At 40.8% G+C, this 20,438-nt stretch overlaps 2 protein-coding genes across 3 annotated transcripts in view; one reads left to right on the top strand and one right to left on the bottom strand.

Moving 5' to 3' along the window:
- The window catches only part of TECTB (tectorin beta), a 36,118-nt gene that overhangs the window by 3,949 nt on the left and 11,731 nt on the right, over positions 1-20,438 (top strand). For both annotated transcript variants that reach the window (XM_083741489.1, XM_083741488.1), the window contains exons 2-6: positions 14,520-14,690; positions 15,586-15,763; positions 17,137-17,327; positions 18,133-18,275; positions 18,379-18,451. In XM_083741489.1, coding sequence (XP_083597615.1) covers positions 15,688-15,763; positions 17,137-17,327; positions 18,133-18,275; positions 18,379-18,451 — 483 coding nt within the window. In that variant the 5' untranslated portion in view covers positions 14,520-14,690; positions 15,586-15,687. The remainder of the gene's footprint in view (positions 1-14,519; positions 14,691-15,585; positions 15,764-17,136; positions 17,328-18,132; positions 18,276-18,378; positions 18,452-20,438) is intronic.
- LOC310845323 (reactive oxygen species modulator 1) lies at positions 5,127-5,505 on the bottom strand. The gene has a single exon (XM_083740194.1). It carries the CDS (start codon positions 5,468-5,470, stop codon positions 5,231-5,233), a length of 240 nt encoding a protein of 79 aa, XP_083596320.1. The 5' UTR covers positions 5,471-5,505; the 3' UTR covers positions 5,127-5,230.

The raw sequence follows: 20,438 nt of genomic DNA, 5'->3' as shown, positions 1-20,438 counted from the left end.
GTGGTAGGGATTTGGGAGGAGGAAGAGGCAGAAGCAGTGACTAACCCTTCAAGAAGCAGCATGCCCTCCTTGCTTGCTTCCTCACTCTGGATAGGCCTGTTGGCCCCAATGCTTCCTGCAGAATCAGCCAAAGCTGGAGGAAAGGCAAGCAGGCAGAGAGAGAGAAAGAGAGTGAGCAATAGGAGCCAGGAAATACGCTCCGCCTCAGCACCAGATTTAGGGTGGTGTGAGTGGTTCCCCCACACAGGGTGCCAAGCCAAAGAGACACAAAATTCAGATGATCCATAACTGAGAAGATCCATTTGAGGGTGCACAGGGTGCCATATTCTGAAAGCTTACCAGAGTCCTCTCCTGTCTGCCTCCACAGTCAGAGGCAGCAATGCTTCTGAATACCAATTTCTGGAAGCCACAGAAGGGGAGAGTGCTCTTGCCCTCAAGTCCTACTCACATAGACATCTGGCTGGCCACTGTGAGAATGGGATGCTGGACTAGGAGAGCAATTGGCCTGATCCAGCAACCTGTTCTTGTGGACAACTATCACTTTGCTCAGTCCCTTGCTGCTGAGAGAAAGAAATGCTGAGCAATTGTGTGGAAACAGCGGCTGCTCCAATGGTCTACTGACCACAGTCTGGGTCACCAATACCTACCAGGCCCCCACTGCCCTTGCCAGCATTGTTTCAGCTACTAGCCGCCACCACTATAAATCCCATGCATTACAACCACTTCATGTGTCTTGGCAGTTTTGTGATCAAGTCTCCCAGCATCTCTTATTTCTTCTTAAAGGAGCTATAGAATGAAGTGTCAGCCTACTTTACTCAAGGCACACTTTTCTACAGGTCTAGCATATCCATGCAGGAAAACAACATGCAGACCACAGCTAACCAATGTTGTTGGACCACAGCTCCCATTGTCGTCCCTGACCATAGGGCATGATGGGTGGGACTGATGGGAATTGTAGTCCAACAACTTCTGGAGGGCACCATGTGGGGTATCCCCAAGATGGCTCATCATCTCATGAGACATCATATACATTTTTCCATGCTTTTTTCATAAATAAAAGCAATGGTATCCAGAGGGAAATGATCATATACAAGATAGCCTTTACTGTGAGTGTCAGAGGAATGTTACTGCGGAGAATGCAATATGTGTTTGTGGAGATAGCGTTGTTTCTTATAACAAATTCTACTGGGGAGTTACCCAAGCACAAATTGCACATTGAGTTAGCTACATTATCTTTTTCTTCATTTTTTCACACTCTTACCAACAAAGTTGCTGAGCAAACAACATAAATCTGTATGTGCCCTTGGAAAAAATATCAGGAGCAAAGTGATCCTAAAAATAATAAGTGTGCCTAAAAATCATAGGACCAGTACTTAAATATTTGAGTATTTAATATTTAAGTAAGCATGCTCAGGATATCCCCCCCCCCCGATCTGCCTTGTTTTAAGAAATCAGCTTACACATTAAAAGTTATTAAGATGCAATATGAAGATAATGATAATATTTACAATTACATTTTACTGGCAGAATAATTGCAGTTTAATGGCTGAGCAAATTTCAACTCAATATATTCAGCTGCCAAATGCCTATACTATTTCAATTATGTTTTTCATCAGTTTCTAAATGAAACTTTGCCCAATGGCACCTGTACTGGGTATCCCAGACCTGGGGGGGGGGTGTTTAATTTTTATAGAACTGTATGCACAAACAACAAGTAAACCATGCTGTGGTTTCCTCTTTACATAAATGCTGGGTTAATGCTGCACCCAAATCATCCAGTAATACATGCTTAGGACAAATCCACTAATGTACAAAAGCAAGGACAGTCATCCATTTGAAGAGATGTCAAAGGATCGCATTCTATTAGAAGGTGGCCTAGATTTGATTGAAGTCAGGTTTAAAGATAAAGGACCATAGGAAGGGCAAGCAGTGACCTTGAAGTTGCCCACCAACAGTGAACACCTGGACAATAGCAAAGTACAGTACATACGGTAGATCACTTGGCCACAGTCTATGAAATTCTATTGACATTTACTTGTAAATTTGCATCTCCGCATATAAATTTGCACACAAACATTTTGGGCAAATCCGCACCCTCTTTTATCCTCTTTGGCAGTATTAAAGCAGCCACTTTTTCTGTAACTGAAACAACAATATATTCTCCCTGTTTACCACTGCCTGCTCTTCTGTCCCCTATTTCAAATTAAATTGCAAGCTACTTGGAGCAAGGATCTCTCTTCTGCTCTGTGAAGCACATTGGTGGCACTATATAAGTGACAAATAATTAAAGGCGGGGACATGATAAGTTATCCTGCCATCATTAAGAATCATTAATGTAAGTTAAAAATGATGCTTTTATTTCCCTGATGTGCCTGTGTGTGCACATGTGAACACATCCACCAACTATATTTTAACTGGCAGTAGCTTTTCATTTGGAGGATTAGATTAGATAGCAGATTTTGATAACAATGCCAGTTAAGGATATAAAAATGTTCTTTTCTGTATAATATTCTACATTCAGCAATGTTCTAGTCTGTGAATTAATTTTTAATGTTTTCCTCTCTGGGGCGATGGTGTTCTTGTTGTTCTTGTTTTCCTTTTTGGCAGCTTTATTCATGGGAGAATAAATTTCCTTTGAAGTGAATGGTTGCCAGCAATGGTGTACTTACAAAAGATGAAATCCATTAAAAGCTTTGGACAAGAAATCCCTCCGTGTATATAAAAAGGTCTCCATTTTGTATTCAGAGTGTGTGTGTGTGTGTGTGTGTGTGTGTGTGTGTGTGTGTGTGCATGTGTGTGTGTGTGCAATGTTGCTATGGAGTTGAGGAAATGAGAATAGTTTTATAATGTGCCTAAAGGCATTGGCTTCTAGGACTGCATGATTTCTTTAGAAAAGAAGAATCAGACAACATAGTCTTTTGATGCCACTTAAAGCTGTATTCCGTTTTTATTGAAGTGATTTAGATTTTTGACATTAGCCTTGGTAGAAGCTATCTTAAAGAATGTCATTTCCCCCTTCACCTGTCTTTTAAATTGAATATGTTTTCAGTGTTCAGTTGGTATACATGTATTTTGAGTTTTGTAGAAAAATTGCAATCTTTTCTGTGGTCATATGGTGGCCATGTGTTTGTGTGGTGACAGGCTATATATAAGAGCTAATGTAAGCATAAAATTTCATCTGATCTGTCTCTTGCAAATACCGTAAATGATTGCACCTAATATCTGCCACCTACTCTGTTTCTAGCAATTTCCACATAACTACTTTCACAAGAAAAAACAAAGACACATTTACAGAAAAATACTGTACGTTTGTTTGTTTGTTTGTTTGTTTGTTTGTTTGTTTAAAAAAATGAAAGTTAAAAGAAACTTTTAAGCTAAGGCACTGTTCAGAAACCAAAAACGCTACAGAGAAGGCAAGTGAAGGAAGGAGTCAAATCCACAAAGGATCTTTTGTTTCCTTTGACCAAGTTTGCCCTCCCAAGAATACAAACAATCTGGTCTATTTGGCAGTAGAAAGCTCCAATAGCAATATTATTGCATTTTGTATATATTATATTAGGGACATTTGCAGATTTAGAGAGCTAGTCTATTGCCTGTTAAGGCTTCATGACAGTAGTTGTTCAGCTGTCTGTTGTAACCCCTTAGATAAATTATTTCCTTTCTACTTGAAAAGAAATAGAACATGTATGAAGCCCATATTCATTTTGTCATGGTTTAGAGGTGGAAAAAGTCCAAACATTATCTCAGCTCAATAATGATGGGAACAGAGAGCTCATTCAGGCTATGTTCTAAATGCTTTTATTTGTTTCTTATTTTGCATTAGCAGAAAAGGGATTCAATATTACTGGGTTTTGTGATTTATCAGCTATTCAAACTTGCAATCACAGCATTGTCTGCCTGTTAATTCATTACTACTAAAGCACATTTACAAAGTCCAGGATTGCAGACTTCTCCATAGTTACTGCTGGGAGGTGGTTGCTTGGAATATAGCAGGATTGGCAGGAGATGGGGACTTCACCACCAATTTGAGTTTTTCCAGTATGCTCATCTTCCTTTCTTTAAAAAATGATGTTTTCTGACTGACAGAAACACTTGGAAAACACCAAATGTTTTTCAAGACAAGCCCAGAACGGATCCATGCATTGTTAACTCCAGGTCAAACTCAGAAGTATGCAAAGCATTTTGGATTTCCACATACCCAAACTCAGCTTTGTTGACAGATGAAACTTCATGGCATAGCCTACATAGATAGTTGGAATTGTGGAGAGCTCATTCCAATCAACAGGGAAGTAATCAAACACACCTTATAATTACTTCCTGCCTCCAGTCAATGATACAAAGACTGCAATTTCCCAGCTCTGGATTGTGACCAAGACATAGACATGGATTTGGAATCAGAGTACACACAGCCCTAAAGAAACTGAAGCCTTATCTGAGACAAGAGCTTTGTTTTAATTTTTTTAAAAATATATTTCTACGCTACTTTTCCAGGTAAATTGGGCAAATGGTGGGTCTCATTATTGAAGGACACCCCACCCCAATTGAAGAAGAAGAAGAAGAGGAGGAGGAGGAGGAGGAGGAGGAGTTTGGATTTGATATCCCGCTTTATCACTACCCTAAGGAGTCTCAAAGCGGCTAACATTCTCCTTTCCCTTCCCCACAACAAACACTCTGTGAGGTGAGTGAGGCTGAGAGACTTCAGAGAAGTGTGACTAGCCCAAGGTCACCCAGCAGTTGCATGTAGAGGAGCGAGGAAGCGAACCCGGTTCACCAGATTACGAGCCACTGCTGTTAACCACTATACCACACTGGCTCTCACTATTGAATAGTGAATCACCAGAACCTCATACCATTCAATGGCAAAATCGTACAGTGATCCATGCCACCACACCCAAGTTGGAAACAAGTCCATCAAGAGGAGATAGAATGCCATGATAATGCTAAATCCAAAGTGAGCCAGAACTGGAGGTTGTTTTTTTTTTTAATTGATTATTTATTTGAGGTCACATCCATAGAGATTCACTGTATACGGAGATTCCATTACTTCTAAATCTCCACTGCCTTTGCCACTTTTGTTACGGAGAAAAAGATTTACAAACTCTTGCCAAAGCAATAAAGGCCGAAACTTATTTTGATGGATTATTCAATCCTGGTGCAGAGATTTTTATTCTACTACATAGGAGAACTTCCAGCTTGCAGGGGCATTGGTCTTCGTGATAGAAAAGTAATATTAACAGCGGATTCCCATGCCAATTGCCATAAATGTCCCAAAAGTTCCACCACTCTGCATCATGGTTTTGCCAACACCACCCATCAGTTCTCGCCCTCTCATGCCAAACCTGAGACAAGAAAATGTGCCGAACAGTGCACCTGCTGCCATACCAACAGCAAAGCCCATCATGAAGCCCATTTTCACTCTGTCAAAGCAACTGGGTTGGGATTGGCCATATGGCCCCACTGTCACAGGCATCTCGACCACTCCGCGCTTCGTTCCACCCGAGTTTCCCTCAGAACTGGAGGTTGTTATGGTTACTGTCAAACTCATGAAGCTTTCCATTCTAGATACTAGATGTTGGAGGGGTTTTGGATGGGCTAGATACTGTAAGGCCTTCTGCCTATCCCTGCCCAGCTGTAATCATGGGGACAACCCAGAAACAGCCACCCAAATGGGAGATGGGCAGAAGCAACCAGTGGCAGCATCCCCAGCAGCTATCAGGAACTCTCAAAACAGGGCACTTCAGGGTAGGGCTGGGCTGGGCTCGGATAGTATGTGATTGCAAAGACCCTGATTTGGGTCTCTTTGCTGTGCCAGCATGGGAGCTAGCTCAGTAAAGAGACATTAATCCCTGTCCGACCTTCTGTCCTGGCTGGCACAAATGGCAGCATTGGCACTTCCCAGAGTAGCTGGGGTGTGGTACAAGTAATAAATTAGTAGTAGTAGTGGCTACAAGTCCTGCCACTACCAGCCATTCATCTGGATTGGTAATGATCAGCAAATCCTGCAATCTCTTGCATAGATGATATATGAAATGTGTTGATGCACTTCATGTATTTGTTGTTTAGTCGTTTAGTCATGTCCGACTCTTCATGACCCCATGGACCAGAGCACGCCAGGCACTTCTGTCCTCCACTGCCTCCCGCAGTTTGATCAAACTCATGCTGGTAGCTTCAAGAACACCATCCAACTATCTCGTCCTCTGTCGTCCCCTTCTCCTTGTGCCCTCAATCTTTCCCAGCATCAGGGTCTTTTCCAGAGGGTCTTCTCTTCTCATGAGGTGGCCAAAGTATTGGAGCCTCAGCTTCACAATCTGTCCTTCCAGTGAGCACTCAGGGCTGATTTCCTTAAGAATGGATACGTTTGATCTTCTTGCAGTCCATGGGACTCTCAAGAGTCTCCTCCAGCACCATAATTCAAAAACATCAATTCTTCGGCGATCAGCCTTCTTTATGGTCCAGCTCTCACTTCCATACATCACTACTGGGAAAACCATAGCTTTTACTATACGGACCTTTGTTGGCAAGGTGATGTCTCTACTTTTTAAGATGCTGTCTAGGTTTGTCATTGCTTTTCTCTTTTTAATTAAAAAAAGTTAAAATGGCAACACAGAGGCCACCATTCAGGGAATGGGGACCATTGCATCGAGGGAAGGGAACTAACCACCACCGCCAGTCTGCCATGCCATGCCACAGAATTGCCACTTGCGAAACTTCTGTTCGCTTAGGAAATCTGAGTGAGGGCATCTGCTGTTAGCTGCCTTTCCAACTTTGTCTTCCTGAACAGCACTTCTCACAGCTGCCCCCTTGCTGTAGAAAATGAGAGGCGCACATAAATGAGGAAGCAGGCAAAAGCAACAGTAATGTTGGGAAATACTCAGGTTTGTAACCACAGTGGTACAGCGAGAGCTGGACCTTGCGGCTGATGCCGAGGACCCAACAATCCAGGGGCTGCCTAGATGACCATTTGGAGAACAACAGATAATTGTGGAGGGGGGGAGGATATAGCATGGCAAACAGGCCCTGCATCAGCCCCTGTGTTGGCATGCACATCCCAGGGCATTGGTCATTACAGCATCCTTATGATCCTTTTTTCAAAAACACATTTTATACTTGTGGATTAGTCTGCCAGACATGTACATGGTTACAGATGTTCATTTTATTATTTTTATTTTGAGAATATATTATCCTCTTCCCAGTGCTATTGTTATAGAAAAAGAGTTGCCGGAACTCACCATAAACACCTCCCTTGTTCTCTTATAATGACAATGGTACCCACCTGAAAGGTGCCAGAACTGAGTTCTAGCAGAAAAACACCCTGCATACACATATAATATATATTGCTATTCTTTGTAACCACCTGAACTAACTAAAATTGCTTTTTACACCCTTCCCTTGCCACTGCTACATCCATGATATAACCTTATACAGCCAATGTTTTCACAGACAATATTGAGTTGAGCTTTATTTTCTATATATTTTCGCTTTTCTGTCACACACAACATTGATGGTGCTTCTCTAAACCAGGCAATAGAATGCATGTGATTATCTCCATGACACTTGGAATGCTTCTGGCACTGATTTCATAGCACTCAATTAATTGCTTTTAATGCTTGTTCAGGCACAGATTTAAATGACACTGGAGGGAACAATCAAATTGATTAATCCTCTGAATCTGCTAAGCTTCTTGAATACATTACTACAGTCATTTCAATTTAGCAAAGGGAAAAAAGAAAATATCTTGGCATTGTTTGGATCTTAACAGCACAAGCAGCTCAAATGTAGATATCTAATTATTAGCTCCACCTATTCATTTTTCTATCCCTTCAAATTTACTAAATTACATTACCCCATGCTGTTCGTTTCACATTCACCCTGTTAGACTGGGTCCCAATTCAACCTTAAATTCAGATTCTCATTTTAGATACTGTTAAATTATAACTCTGAGTCTTTGTTTACAAGAATATGACTTGTGTTTCATTTCAAGTTACAGAAACAAACCCTAAAACATTTTATATCTTGTGTCATATAGGAATTCTAATGGAAAGCATAATTCTTTGTAGCAAATTCATAACAAAAAGAAGGCAGATATAACATCATTAAATGTTGTGATTCAATCTGAAATCTATGGTTTTCCCAATCATGACTATCATTAAATACGTTTGGTATATGTGTAAGTCAATTTACTTGAATTTCAAAAGGATAAATTTATTTTAAATGGCCATGTCTGTTAGAAAAAAGCTAAAGGGTACAATTAGGTTGGTAACATCTCTTTTAAAGCATGTTTGAAATAAGCAGTAATTTAGTAAATAAATCTAAAGTTCTGTCCGAGAATGAAGAACCCATGAAATAAAGACTCTGACTAGTGCATTCCATGTCTACCCAAAAGAAAGCTGTGTTGCTTTCAATGGTACTTGTTCCCAGGTAGGCATATATAGCAGAATCAGGATCCTCAGGCCTGGAGGTCAAGTACAGTCTGCCAAGCCTCTCCATCTACTCTTCCCAGGTCTTACCCCAACCTCGGCCGCATGTTGCTGCTACTAAGTGGCCCTGCTCCATTATCTACTTGAGTGCTTTTAGATTTCTGGATTGTATCATTGAACTGTAGTAATGCCTCTTGTTTACTTGGATGGATGGCGGATGGAAAGATATATGTATGTGGAAACCTCTGGCTTTTGTGTGGCTGGAATGTAGCCTCCTGTACAAAGGTAAGAATCACACCTGTTGCTCCACCCACTTCTGCCTCTGGCTCTGCTCATCACAGGAGGGAAGCCCCTGGCAAGTTATTCATGAGAAGTGGTCTTCAAGCTGAAGAAAAAGGTTTCCCAGCCTTGGTGTATAGGTTCACAGTCTAAGTGATTCCTCTCTCAGAAACAACAACAACATGAAAATATACCCTTTTCGAAATGTAAGAGCTACTAAAAAGGGAGGGGAAAGTGAAAAGCAAACAAAACAAACCCTACTTTGTGCAATTTCATGAAAGAAGGTGACCATACAATGAGGAACTGTCCCATTCTAACTGTTATCAACAAGCTGAAAATCACACACACAACCTGGGGCAAGAGAAGGATCATGATTCTAGTGTGCCAATGAAAGTAGAGAGAAATATTCAGTAGAATTTTGTGACTTGGGAAAACTAGACACCTTTTTTCTCTCTCATCTGTAGCCATTCTTGGAACGAGTGTGAATATTGATGTTCATATTTCATAGAAAAACTAACAGAAGATGGAAGTTTGTGGAGGCAGAGGAAATGTCATTTCCAAAGCACTGAATAACTATGATATTTAAAATGACTGAGGGAAGCATTATAATGTCTGCTGGATTCTTCTTTATTCTGAATTCCACTTTGTAAGCATGAACAAATCCACTTGATATTTGGAATTTCGGGAAGTTACTTGAAGACTCCAAACTGTATTTTCCACCCCTTAAGGGTCGCTGTATCACTCTAGCACAGTGTGGAAAAGTACAGCAGATACACCATAAAGATGGGAAGAGGGGAACCTAACCCCCCCCCCCATGACACTATCTTCAATTGCTGCTGGTGGTGTTCTCAGTACAGTTTCACACAAACCCCATCATTCTTCTGCCAGTCCTCAAGTTCATTTTATTTTATTTTATTTTAAAATCTGTAATTGGAGTTTTATTTATTTTACTCTAGGTATAGGCTGCTCACTATTCCACAGATCTCAAAGCAAGAAAAGGGGGGAAACCAAAATACACATATATGGAGATTGTTACCTGGACATAGAACGAACTAGAAATGTGATTGTTTTCTTTGATTTGCTAAAAACCAATCCAAGTCTCCTCCCATCATTCTAGAGTTAGTTAAGTGAAAGAGAGGGCTGTTAGATTACATCAGTTCTGTACCTATGTCAACAGCTCAACTTAGTCCAGGGGGGTTACAGGCTGGGATTCAATCCTGCCTGAAAGATTACTGTTGACCTCCAGGAAGAGTATGGAAAAAGGGAAGCCAAACCGACAGACTTCTAATGAACTTAAGCTCTTTGTTCTTCTTACTGCTTCTCCCTCAGCGAGCTCCTGAGCTGCTGCTGCCTCCCAGTGTTGAGCAGAAGGACCTTATAAAGACAACTAGGCTGCCCTTGTGAAAGAGTAACTTCCTTGGGATTTGTGCCCATTTTGCTGGCACAACCTGCTTTTCCAGGAAAGGCTAATCAATCTTGGGTGTGGTTTGGATGCACTATGGCTGTCGGATGGAGAGGAGGAGGAGACCTGTCTTGCCCATAGTACTGTGTCCTGTTCTGATTCCCTAATAAATCTGACCTCTAATCTATTCCTGAGTCCAAAGCATATCCAGCTACATTGGTTGTTGTACCTCCTAACATGTGCTGATCTTATAAGTTTCTAATAAAAGTTATATTGTAACAGGAGCAGCCAGGGGACCTGGGAAAGCTGAAAAATCTCTTTTAATTATGTTGAGATAATCCCGATTTGCCTATTTAGAGCCCATTCTCACAGAGGGGGGTAACATTTCTTTTCCTATTATGGATTAGGGTTAGTTTAGTTTTGTTTTTTTAAGGTTGTTCCTGTTCCCTTGACATACGCTTGATCATCCCATATATCAGAAACAACTTTTTCCCAGAATGGCACTCCCAGCATAGGCTACCCAGTATATTCAAAGACTTTCTGGGTATTAGCAGCAGCTAGACTGGTGACTTTGAGCAACCGCCGAGACCACAAAACACCAGTCTTGAAAGACCTACATTGGCTCCCAGTACGTTAACGAGCAAAATTCAAAGTGTTGGTGCTGACCTTTAAAGACCTAAATGGCCTCGGCCCAGTATACCTGAAGAAGCCTCTCTACCCCCATCGTTCTGCCTGGACCCTAAGGTCCAGCGCCGAAGGCCTTCTGGCGGTTCCCTCACTGCGATAAGCCAAGTTACAGGGAACCAGGCAGAGGGCCTTCTCGGTAGTGGCACCCACCCTGTGGAACACCCTCCCATCAGATGTCAAGGAAATAAACAATTATCTGACGTTTAGAAGACATCTGAAGGCAGCCCTGTTTAGGGAAGTTTTTTATGACTGGTGTTTTAATGTATTGTTAATCTTTTGTTGGAAGCTGCCCAAAGTGGCTGGGGAAACCCAGCCAGATGGGCAGGGTGTAAATAAAAAAGTTGTTGTTGTTGTTGTTGTTGTTGTTAGTGGGCAAGTAAGTGACCATCTTGAAATAGTTCTACCCTAAACAGGATGACCTTGATGGCAGAAAGTGAGGAGCAATTAAAGAACCTTTTATTGAGGGTGAAAGAGGAGAGTCCAATACTTTGGCCACCTCATGAGAAGAGAAGACTCCCTGGAAAAGACCCTGATGCTGGGAAAGATTGAGGGCACAAGGAGAAGGGGACGACAGAGGACGAGATGGTTGGAAAGTGTTATTGAAGCTACCAACATGAGTTTGAGGCAGTGGAAGACAGAAGTGCCTGGCATGCTATGGTCCATGGGGTCACAAAGAGTCGGACATGACTAAATGACTAAATGACTAAACAATAACAACAATAAACAGGATGACATCAGGCTCAAGATACGGAATATATCTGTATCATGAAGTGGTATTTGTCAGGTATACCAAACATTGCTACCAGCTAGGTAAAGGTAAAGGCACCCCTGACCGTTAGGTCCAGTCGTGGCAGACTCTGGGGTTGTGGCACTCATCTCACTTTATTGGCCGAGGGAGCCGGCGTACAGCTTCCAGTCATGTGGCCAGCATGACTAAGCCGCTTCTGGTGAACCAGAGCAGCGCAAGGAAATGCCGTTTACCTTCCCACCAGAGCTGTACCTATTTATCTACTTGCACTTTGACATGCTTTCAAACTGCTAGGTGGGCAGGAGCAGGGACCAAACAACGGGAGCTCACCCCGCTGTGGGGATTTGAACCGCCAACCTTCTGATCGGCAAGTCCTAGGCTCAATGATTTAGACCACAGCACTACCTGCGTCCTTGCCACCAGCTAGCTCCATCTTAATGCTCAGACACTTATGAGCGGTTTCATTCCTGCTATACTTTCTCTGCATTTTTCTCTTTCTTCCACCAGTGAAAAAGATTCCCCCCTCCTTTTTTTTAGTAAAGGAGAAAAGAAGGGAAAATGGGTCCTTTGTGCCATTCATTAGTCTGTCAGATTGCCTAAGATTGGCAGTCAGCCCTTGTATCAAAGCCATTGTTCTTGGTGTATTTCGTTGCTGGACATGGTCCCAGTAGCACTGGAAGGCTGCCACAGATATGGCAATGGCAGCAGCTTCATAACAGCCTCTCTTTATCCTGGCAACTCAAAGCCAGCCAAATTGTCCCTGTTCCATGGCTTTTAAGTAAAGAAATGCTGTGCCGTGTTCTATGGGAATGAGAATACAAGACCACAGTACAGAGCATAACTGAAAATACTAAGAGCCAGCCACTTGATTTGTGTAGATTTTGGGGGGTGGGACACAACAACAACAACAACAACTGCATTGCCAGGACAAAATTGGAATATGGCATCACCCTAGAAGATCAGATCTTTTCCCTGAGATATGAGAAGAAATAAATATAAGATGAAAGAGACACTGAGCATGTGCAAAGTACAAAGTACATTTCCTCCTCACCTGTGAGTAACCAGAACCAGCCTTCCTGTACATCTGGGATAAGTGGGAAAGACTCATTTGTTGACCCACTTCAGACAACCTTTCTCACCTGATCGCCATTCCGTGAATGAAATTACAAAATCCAGAATGGGTAGCAGACAAGGAACTGGTGAGCCGATTTGGCACAAAATTCATGACATGAGCAAAGTGGTAATCCTAAACCAGGCATGTCCAAAGTTTGTTTCGAAGGCCTAATCTGGCCCATTGGTTGGTTTAATCCGGCCCCTGTGGCAGTTTATTTCCTGGGGTAAAATCCTAAAAAAAACCCTCAACAACTTAAATCCTAAAAAAACTCAACAACTTCAATCTTAAGGAAAGCTCAACAACTTTGGTTGTTCCTTTGGTCGGCCCTCACGGCCCTTCACTTCATCAAATCTGGCCCTCTTTGAAAAATGTTTGGACACCACTGTGACATAAGCTGTCCTCTTCTGCTCTGCAAAGAGCCATGTATATTAATAAACAAACAGCTAAGCAATGATGCGGCCACCTAGTGGAAACTGCTTGAAACAATGTGCACACTGCAGTTCATATGGGGACTACAGTATTATAGGTAAACCCACATTGCAGCCCACTGCCCATTTAACTGGATCAGCAATCTACAACCCTGTCTTGGTTTCCACACAATACAAACAGAGCTTCAAAACAACTAGAAAAACATAGTGTAAAGTCATTAGAAGAACACTGTAAGATATTTTGTTGCTAGATTGCTCCAACACGAGTGTGTTTTCTGTAAGAAGAGCCGTTTTCTTGCTGTAAAACACTGATTATATTATCTCGCAAAGTGCCACTTTTTGCATGAACAGGTCTCCACCTTACAACAGGTAAACAGCAAACATTCTAAGTAACAGCCGAGACAACAAGGAGAAATTGAAAAGCTATTTCTTAAACAGCATTTTGAAGCGAAGATCACAAGAAGCCATTTATTCACTTTTTGTAGATCATTCTAGAGATACTCAAATAGTTAAGGTTTTTGCAATCTGCTTAATCTAAAGGGGGCTCTTGGGGCGGGTAATTAGCATCCACAGTATAATTTGCTATTTAGTGAATGCTCTGTTTTTTTTATTTGCAACTACTCAGAGAAATACAAACCTCCCCTGAGCCCTCACCTTTTATCAGTGCAGATATCAAATGTTGTTTCACCTAAGTAAGTTTTGTGCAGTTCTTGTTTCTTATGCAAATAAAAACATCTACAGACAACTCTTCAGTGTAGCAGAAATTGCTCTGATTAGTGCCTTTTGCCCAAGAGGGGATTGTGTACTTAAAACTACTTACTTGTAATGAAACTTTGGGAATTTTATTTCCTCTGACAATTATAAAATCAAAGTAGTTTATTATCTCAAAGAAAGTGGTGCATTTTGATTTAAAAACTGCTCTGTCAAGATTATCTCTTGGTGAGATTTCAGGCATCTCTTAAAAAAGAAAAACACTTAGACTTACCACAAACATTAGGGGCGATATCCAACTAAGATACTTAGAGTAGACCCATTTAAACCAATTGACTTAATTGGATTTCTGTGGGTTTACTCTGAAGACTTAGTTGGACATGACTACAGAAGACTTTCAGATTGTTTTAAAGTCCTTTATAGGTCTGGATCAACCAGGTGCTTATAGTATAAAACACACATGTTAATAGCTCAGTTGATAAAACTAGATCTGTGCTAGTTGCAATTTTCTTTAAACACTGCCTGAAAAAATATACACATTTTTGTAAAACCATGTCAGTTGCAATAAACAGATTTCTCTTTAGTCATTTAAAAATGAGTCATACTTTGGTAAAGAGTCCTGTATATGACACAACTTGACAGTAAAATACTGAATACTGAAAAATCTGGACCGCTTGTATTGGAAAAGAGAGTGATCTAACCTGTTATCCATCCAACCCTGTTTCCCCACAAGGGCTAATCAAGGCTGAATATGCAGGGGCTCCTTTTACAAGATGGCCTATATAAAGCAAAGATAATGCCAGCTGGTGCTGTTTGAAAGAACACCTTGGGAAAAGCAAATATACCCTCTTTCATTTTAAACAGAGATAATGAACAGCTTGATCTACAACCTTGTTCCAATGCTGTACGTATGATGCTCTAAACATTTTCCTGGACATAATTAGGTGATTGAAACAGAAAATTAATACTAGTACTAATACTAATACTAAAATGTGTGTCTGAAAATATTGTGTAATAGATTTTGAAATAAATTATGAGAGAGATTTGAAAACATCAGATAGATGCCTAGATGGATTACAATGTTAAAAGATAAAATAGTAGTGCTAAAATGGCTTTCAGTGTCCAGGGTATGATTTGTGTAATATCAGTGACCTAATTTTTTAAATTTGAAATAAATAGCATTATGAGTAATGTATTATGGCTGGCTTTATAATAGGTGATCTCACAGAAATATTAAGCTTCAAAATACATTGTTTTAAATTATAATTATAATTTGTGAGGTAGAAGAGCAGTAATTACACTCATGTGAAAGAATGTTTGGATACAAGGCACAAAATCCTCCAGTTAACAATAGAAATTACAACTGCCAAATCAATGAATGTGTAAAATATTTTTGTTACTTTGACTTTTCTCTTGCCTTCTAATGAGATCTTTTCTTTTATCCAGTGTATGCTTTCTCTCCAGTCCCATTCACTGTCAGATTTAGTATTTCTCCTCCAGATCCCATTTTACTTCTTTTTTAAAAAAACAACAACAAATTTGTTTTAAAAAATAAAATGAAAGAAGGCATTAGTAATTATTTTTTTATTAGATAGAAGATAAAGGTTGCAATCCAGTACCCTCAAACTCATTGGTCTCAATATGATCTATCTATTGAGTTGATAGGGATAAGGTTGTACTGTAAGAACATGGAAGGGAAAAATTCAAAATCCAGTAGATTTTAATAGTTTGTGTTGGGAATTGCACTTAACTCATTTTGGATAGAAGAGTTTACATTTCTCACTTCTGGTAATTCATAGGCAATTCAAAGAAGTTTGATACATGTGAATCCTTCTCAGCATCCAGCAGCATTTCGGAAAATCAAGTCCTGGTTTTCTTAGTATTTACATATCTTTGGAAAGATGATGATGGTGGCTTTTCTCCTGTGGGTCATCTTGGCTCGAGGCATTGTAGCGCGTTGCAGTCCAAACAAAGCAGGTAAAATAGCTGCATACTATTCCAGATATGTTAACCTCTTGCAATTAAATACGCTTCAAACTGCTTAGTTTTATTTATCAAGAGATCCACAGATATTCATTACAACCTGTTTGTGACAATGTATATATGGGCTTGGATTGAATGTTCTCTGACTGCCAGTGCAAGGACTGTTGCCCTAGCATAATATTGTTTGTGCAGTATCAAATCCAGGACAAGAATCCTAGTGAAAAATTGCCATGCAACAGGTGGTACAACACAGAGGTGGCAAGCCTTGTTTCACCGCTTGAGGCAAGATGAGAATGTGCTGTGTGCTCCGTGATATCTCACGAGATTATGATTAGATTGTTTGGACCATGTATCCTTTGGCTTTTCCATCGGCACTGGTCACCTCATCACTGAAACACAAATCAAGGGCCTATTGCTTACATAAACGGTGGGTTAATGTGAGACAGTATCCCTGTTCTTGCTTTGAAAATGTAATTTGGAGATTGCGGGGAAATAGCTGAAAGAGTCCAATATCTCTGCCGGCTTCTTTGGAGTGTGTCACACACACATAGTAGGACCTGCAATAGTACTTTTGTCTAGATAAAGGAAAGAACTTATCTGAATCACTGCCCCTAGCCCCTGTTCAGGGTACCTGTAATTAAACTGAAATGTTAGCAGCTGATTATTCTCTCTCTCTTTAATTCAGTGGGTTTTTTTCTGGGGGGACACAGGGGGACACATACCCCTAAACATTTTGTGAATCTAAGTTTGGCCTCATGGAGGGGCAGTGGTGTAGCGTGGGGGGTGTAGGGGGGCCGGCTGCACAACATCTAGGGGTTAGGGTTAGGGGGCGCAAATCCACGGGTTAGGGGGCACAAATTACTTGCCTTGCCCCGGGTGCTGACAACCCATGTTACGCCACTGTGGAGGGGCAGTATTTCATTATGAGTGGAGAAATGACAGTACCCCTAAACATCTTCTTAGAAGAAGAAAAAAGCACTGCTTTAATTGCAAACTGATGTGTAAATGTGTAAAACTGAAGACGGGAAATGAGAAACTGAGAGAAACTGAAAGTGACAGATTCACCCATCTGAACATGATGTGGCATGGAAATAGCCTGCAGGCATCCTAATGAACATGTGTACATTGGGGTTGCAGGCTGCTGCCTCCTACCACATGCATTTATTGAATGTAGTTTGAACGTCTGGAGAAACAACTAGTTGCCAAGCTGAAAACTTGATTTGAGTCCAGGCTTACCAGAGCTAAACCTTGGAACTTGTGTTTTCACTGATGAGGTCAGGCTGGCATTTGCAAAATAATGATAGAGGCGCATTTTGTAATCATTTAACCATGCTCTAGTAGTGCTCCCCCCTTTTTTTTACTTCTAGATGCCATTTTGGTGTACTGTTATCCTAAAACCATAATCGCAAGAATCCCCGAATGTCCTTATGGGTGGGAAGTTAATCAACTGGCTCTTGGAGGAATTTGCTACAACGGGGTCCATGAGTCGGGGTATTACCAGTTTACAATCCCAGATTTGTCACCCAAAAATAAGTCATACTGTGGAACTCAATCTGATGTAAGTAGCCAAAGTATAAATGCTTCCCCGAGTTGGATGGTGACTGTGTCCAATAAATGTCTGAAGCTGTTCCTGCCTTTCCTGAGACTTTCACCAGTTTTACAATAACTTTTTAATTTATAATTTGAAAAACAATAGATTCACAATATCTCTTATACCTTTTCAACATTGTTTTATATAGATCCATTGTTAAAATTTATATTTGATCCCTGACAGCTTCACCCTGATGGAACACACACTGCTGGCCCTATCCATTCAATGTACAGGCGTTTAAAATGACATCTATACAGCTCTGTGCACTAGGGAGATTTTCACAGTTGCGGCACATGTGCAATCATGGGTACCATGCCACACACCCCTATGCAGACCCTGTACTAAATATGTGTATACCTAGGGCTAGCACTGCAGATGAGCTCCTACTTCACACATTCCCTTGTACATGTGGGGAAGAATTGAATGGATATTTGGGTGTATGTTTATGTCTAATACATCTAATAACTACAAGACATTTTAAAAAATAAAATAAAGCACTGCAAATTGCTGAGGGACTCTAGATTACAGAGGTGTAATCTAAAAATATGAAGTTTGGAGCAAAAAAAAAAAAACAACCCACGGACTTTAATAACCAACTTATTTACAGGCCATGACTTTTTGCTGGCAAAAGTTTATTTCACCAGACCAGTCACAGTGTTCTCTCTTTCGGAAATTTGAGATAATGTAGAAGTGAACTCTTGACATGACCGTGTAAAACAAAAATGGCATATGCAGTGTCACCGTTTACCTCTTGATCTTTTCATGGTTGCAGTTCAAAAGCCCCATCTATCATTTCTATAACTCCATCGTCTCCAATGACACCTCTGTGATTGTGAAGAGCCAGCCTGTAAACTACTCATTTACATGCACATACCATGCAAACTATCTGGTGAACCACGCTGCCTTTGACCAAAGGTAACTCTGCCTCGATTCAATTGGCCTTCGTCTTCTAGCATATGCCTCACTCTGCATTCAACAGTGTATGATTCAGTCATGTGACATTTCCTGCCTCTTTTAGAGTGGCAACTATTCATGTGAAGAATGGCAGCTCCGGTTCATTTGAAAGCCAGCTGTCCCTCAACTTCTATACTGTAAGTACCCTCTGTGTCTGTCTGCTGATTTCCACTGTAAATTTTTCGATGGTGCAATGGTGAAGTGAAGAGGCCAAAAATATGCAAATGTATAGGAGACTGCCTCCATTTTACCAAATGTAAATGAAAAATTTGATTGTAGACATTCTGTTACTCTTTGGGGGTACCATAGGCTACACAAACTAGCGAGCCGTAATAGTGGTTTTTAGGTTTCAAACAACTGAGATTGCAGCAAAATTTTGACATCAATCCAGTCATGCATTCTTCCATTCCATTCCCCTTCCTCCCACATTTTCCTTTTTTTTTTTTTTTTTACTCTCTCCAGCATTCCATGGCCTTAAACATGCTCATCCTCACTGGACTTTCCATCCCTTAGTTTCCCCCTAAACCATTATTATTATTTCTTGTGCTTCCTCCAAGCCTGTGGATACCTTCTCACTGGTGTGTGGTTAATGCTGTTTCGGCTATGTGGCATTCAAAAAATGTATTTTGCTATTAGTATGCATAAGGGTTTCCTATTAGTCTGTATAATAAGATATGTGCATGTGCAGTCATCACTTAAGCATTTCTTATTCAATATTATGAACAGCTTGCATTCAAAAATATTTGGGTTAAACCAAGAATTCAATGGAGTTCTGCTTGTGGAATGGCATGATTTCAGGACTTGGCAGTTTGGAGTCCCTTTAGAATGCGTAAGAGATGGCCTGGGGGATGTAGGGAGAAATGGTGAAACTCACCTCTTCTCCACTTCCAGTCATTGGAGCTTCACCTAGATCCAAACTCATTCTGCAAATGGAAGAATTTCTCCCATTCACAGAATGGCAGCTCTGCATTGTGTTTCTGGTAGTGTGGTGTGGGCTCTGAACTATTCATTGTGTGACAAGAAGTTCCACTTATATAAATCATCGCTTGATGCTGTAGTCACTGGGTGATAATGGGCATGCATGTATCAACTCACTTAGTTTTTGCACCAGATGCCAGAGCCACAATTTGACTGTAACCATGTAGGTTTTAAGATTTTTAATTTATGGGCCCCTTGGCTGGCATGGTGAGCATATGTCTTGCAGCAGAACAATTCATTACTTATGTAAACATCTGCTGTATTATAGGCTGGTCTGGTACCACTCAATTATTCTATGCACTTGAATTATGTTAATTCAAATTTTGTAGCAAATGAACCCAGCATTGAGATTCTTCCCTACATTACACCAAACATGCCCTTAGGATCCGATTGTTTACTAAACTGATCATGTAACAATGTACTATGCAGACTGCTTTCTACATCATCTTTATATATTTGCAGTTCCAAACTGCGGTCCAAGCACTGTACTCTCAGCATTCTGCACTAGTGCTGTAACTGACGCCATTAAACCCTCCCGAAAACCGCAAACAAAGGGCAATGACTATCTTGTCTTTTAGGTCTCACTACGCATAGAAGTTCCTTTCATTCCCCCTGAAATTTGCCTAGCTATCCTCTGAATCGAGAAGATGCTTATTGTTCTCTTGGGATCTTTATTCCGCTTTGTGTTTGGTTTCTCGTGTTTGTTCCAGGTTATAAGGCTTTTAACTGAAAGTTCTAACCCCCTTTCAGTATTTTGGTACAGTATGTGTGAGCACACTCAGTGCTTGAATAGAAATCAACTCCAAATCTCTTTCTGTCAAATTTCAGACAGAGGGTGGCCCAGATTTTGCCATGAATAACTGAAGAGGCCAGACCTCAAGATACTCTAGCAGAGATTCTCTCCATGGGGTCAGGTGACTGACGTTTTCCCATGACCCTAAAGTAATAGAATGTCACTGAAACTGCACTGTGTTTGGTGTTTATATTCCTTGTTTCAGCACACCTAGAATAAAAGACTGTTGGAAAATTGTCTATAACAGTTACTTAACTAGCTGTGGCTTGGGGATGAAATGTGCTAAACAGGAAAGGAGAATGCTGTTGTATTTGTGGCTGGCCACTGTGGAGGCTGGACTAGATGGGCCATTA

This window comes from Podarcis gaigeae (assembly GCF_964106915.1).
Source record: "Podarcis gaigeae genome assembly, chromosome: 5".
Classification (NCBI taxonomy): domain Eukaryota; kingdom Metazoa; phylum Chordata; class Lepidosauria; order Squamata; family Lacertidae; genus Podarcis; species Podarcis gaigeae.
The sequence above is the reverse complement of the archived record's forward strand: the minus strand, read 5'-3'. Positions and strand labels throughout refer to the sequence as shown.

What these genes read in the sequence shown, in the direction of transcription:
- LOC310845323 (XM_083740194.1), bottom strand. Translation starts at nt 5,470, where the DNA reads ATGCCTGTGACAGTGGGGCCATATGGCCAATCCCAACCCAGTTGCTTT.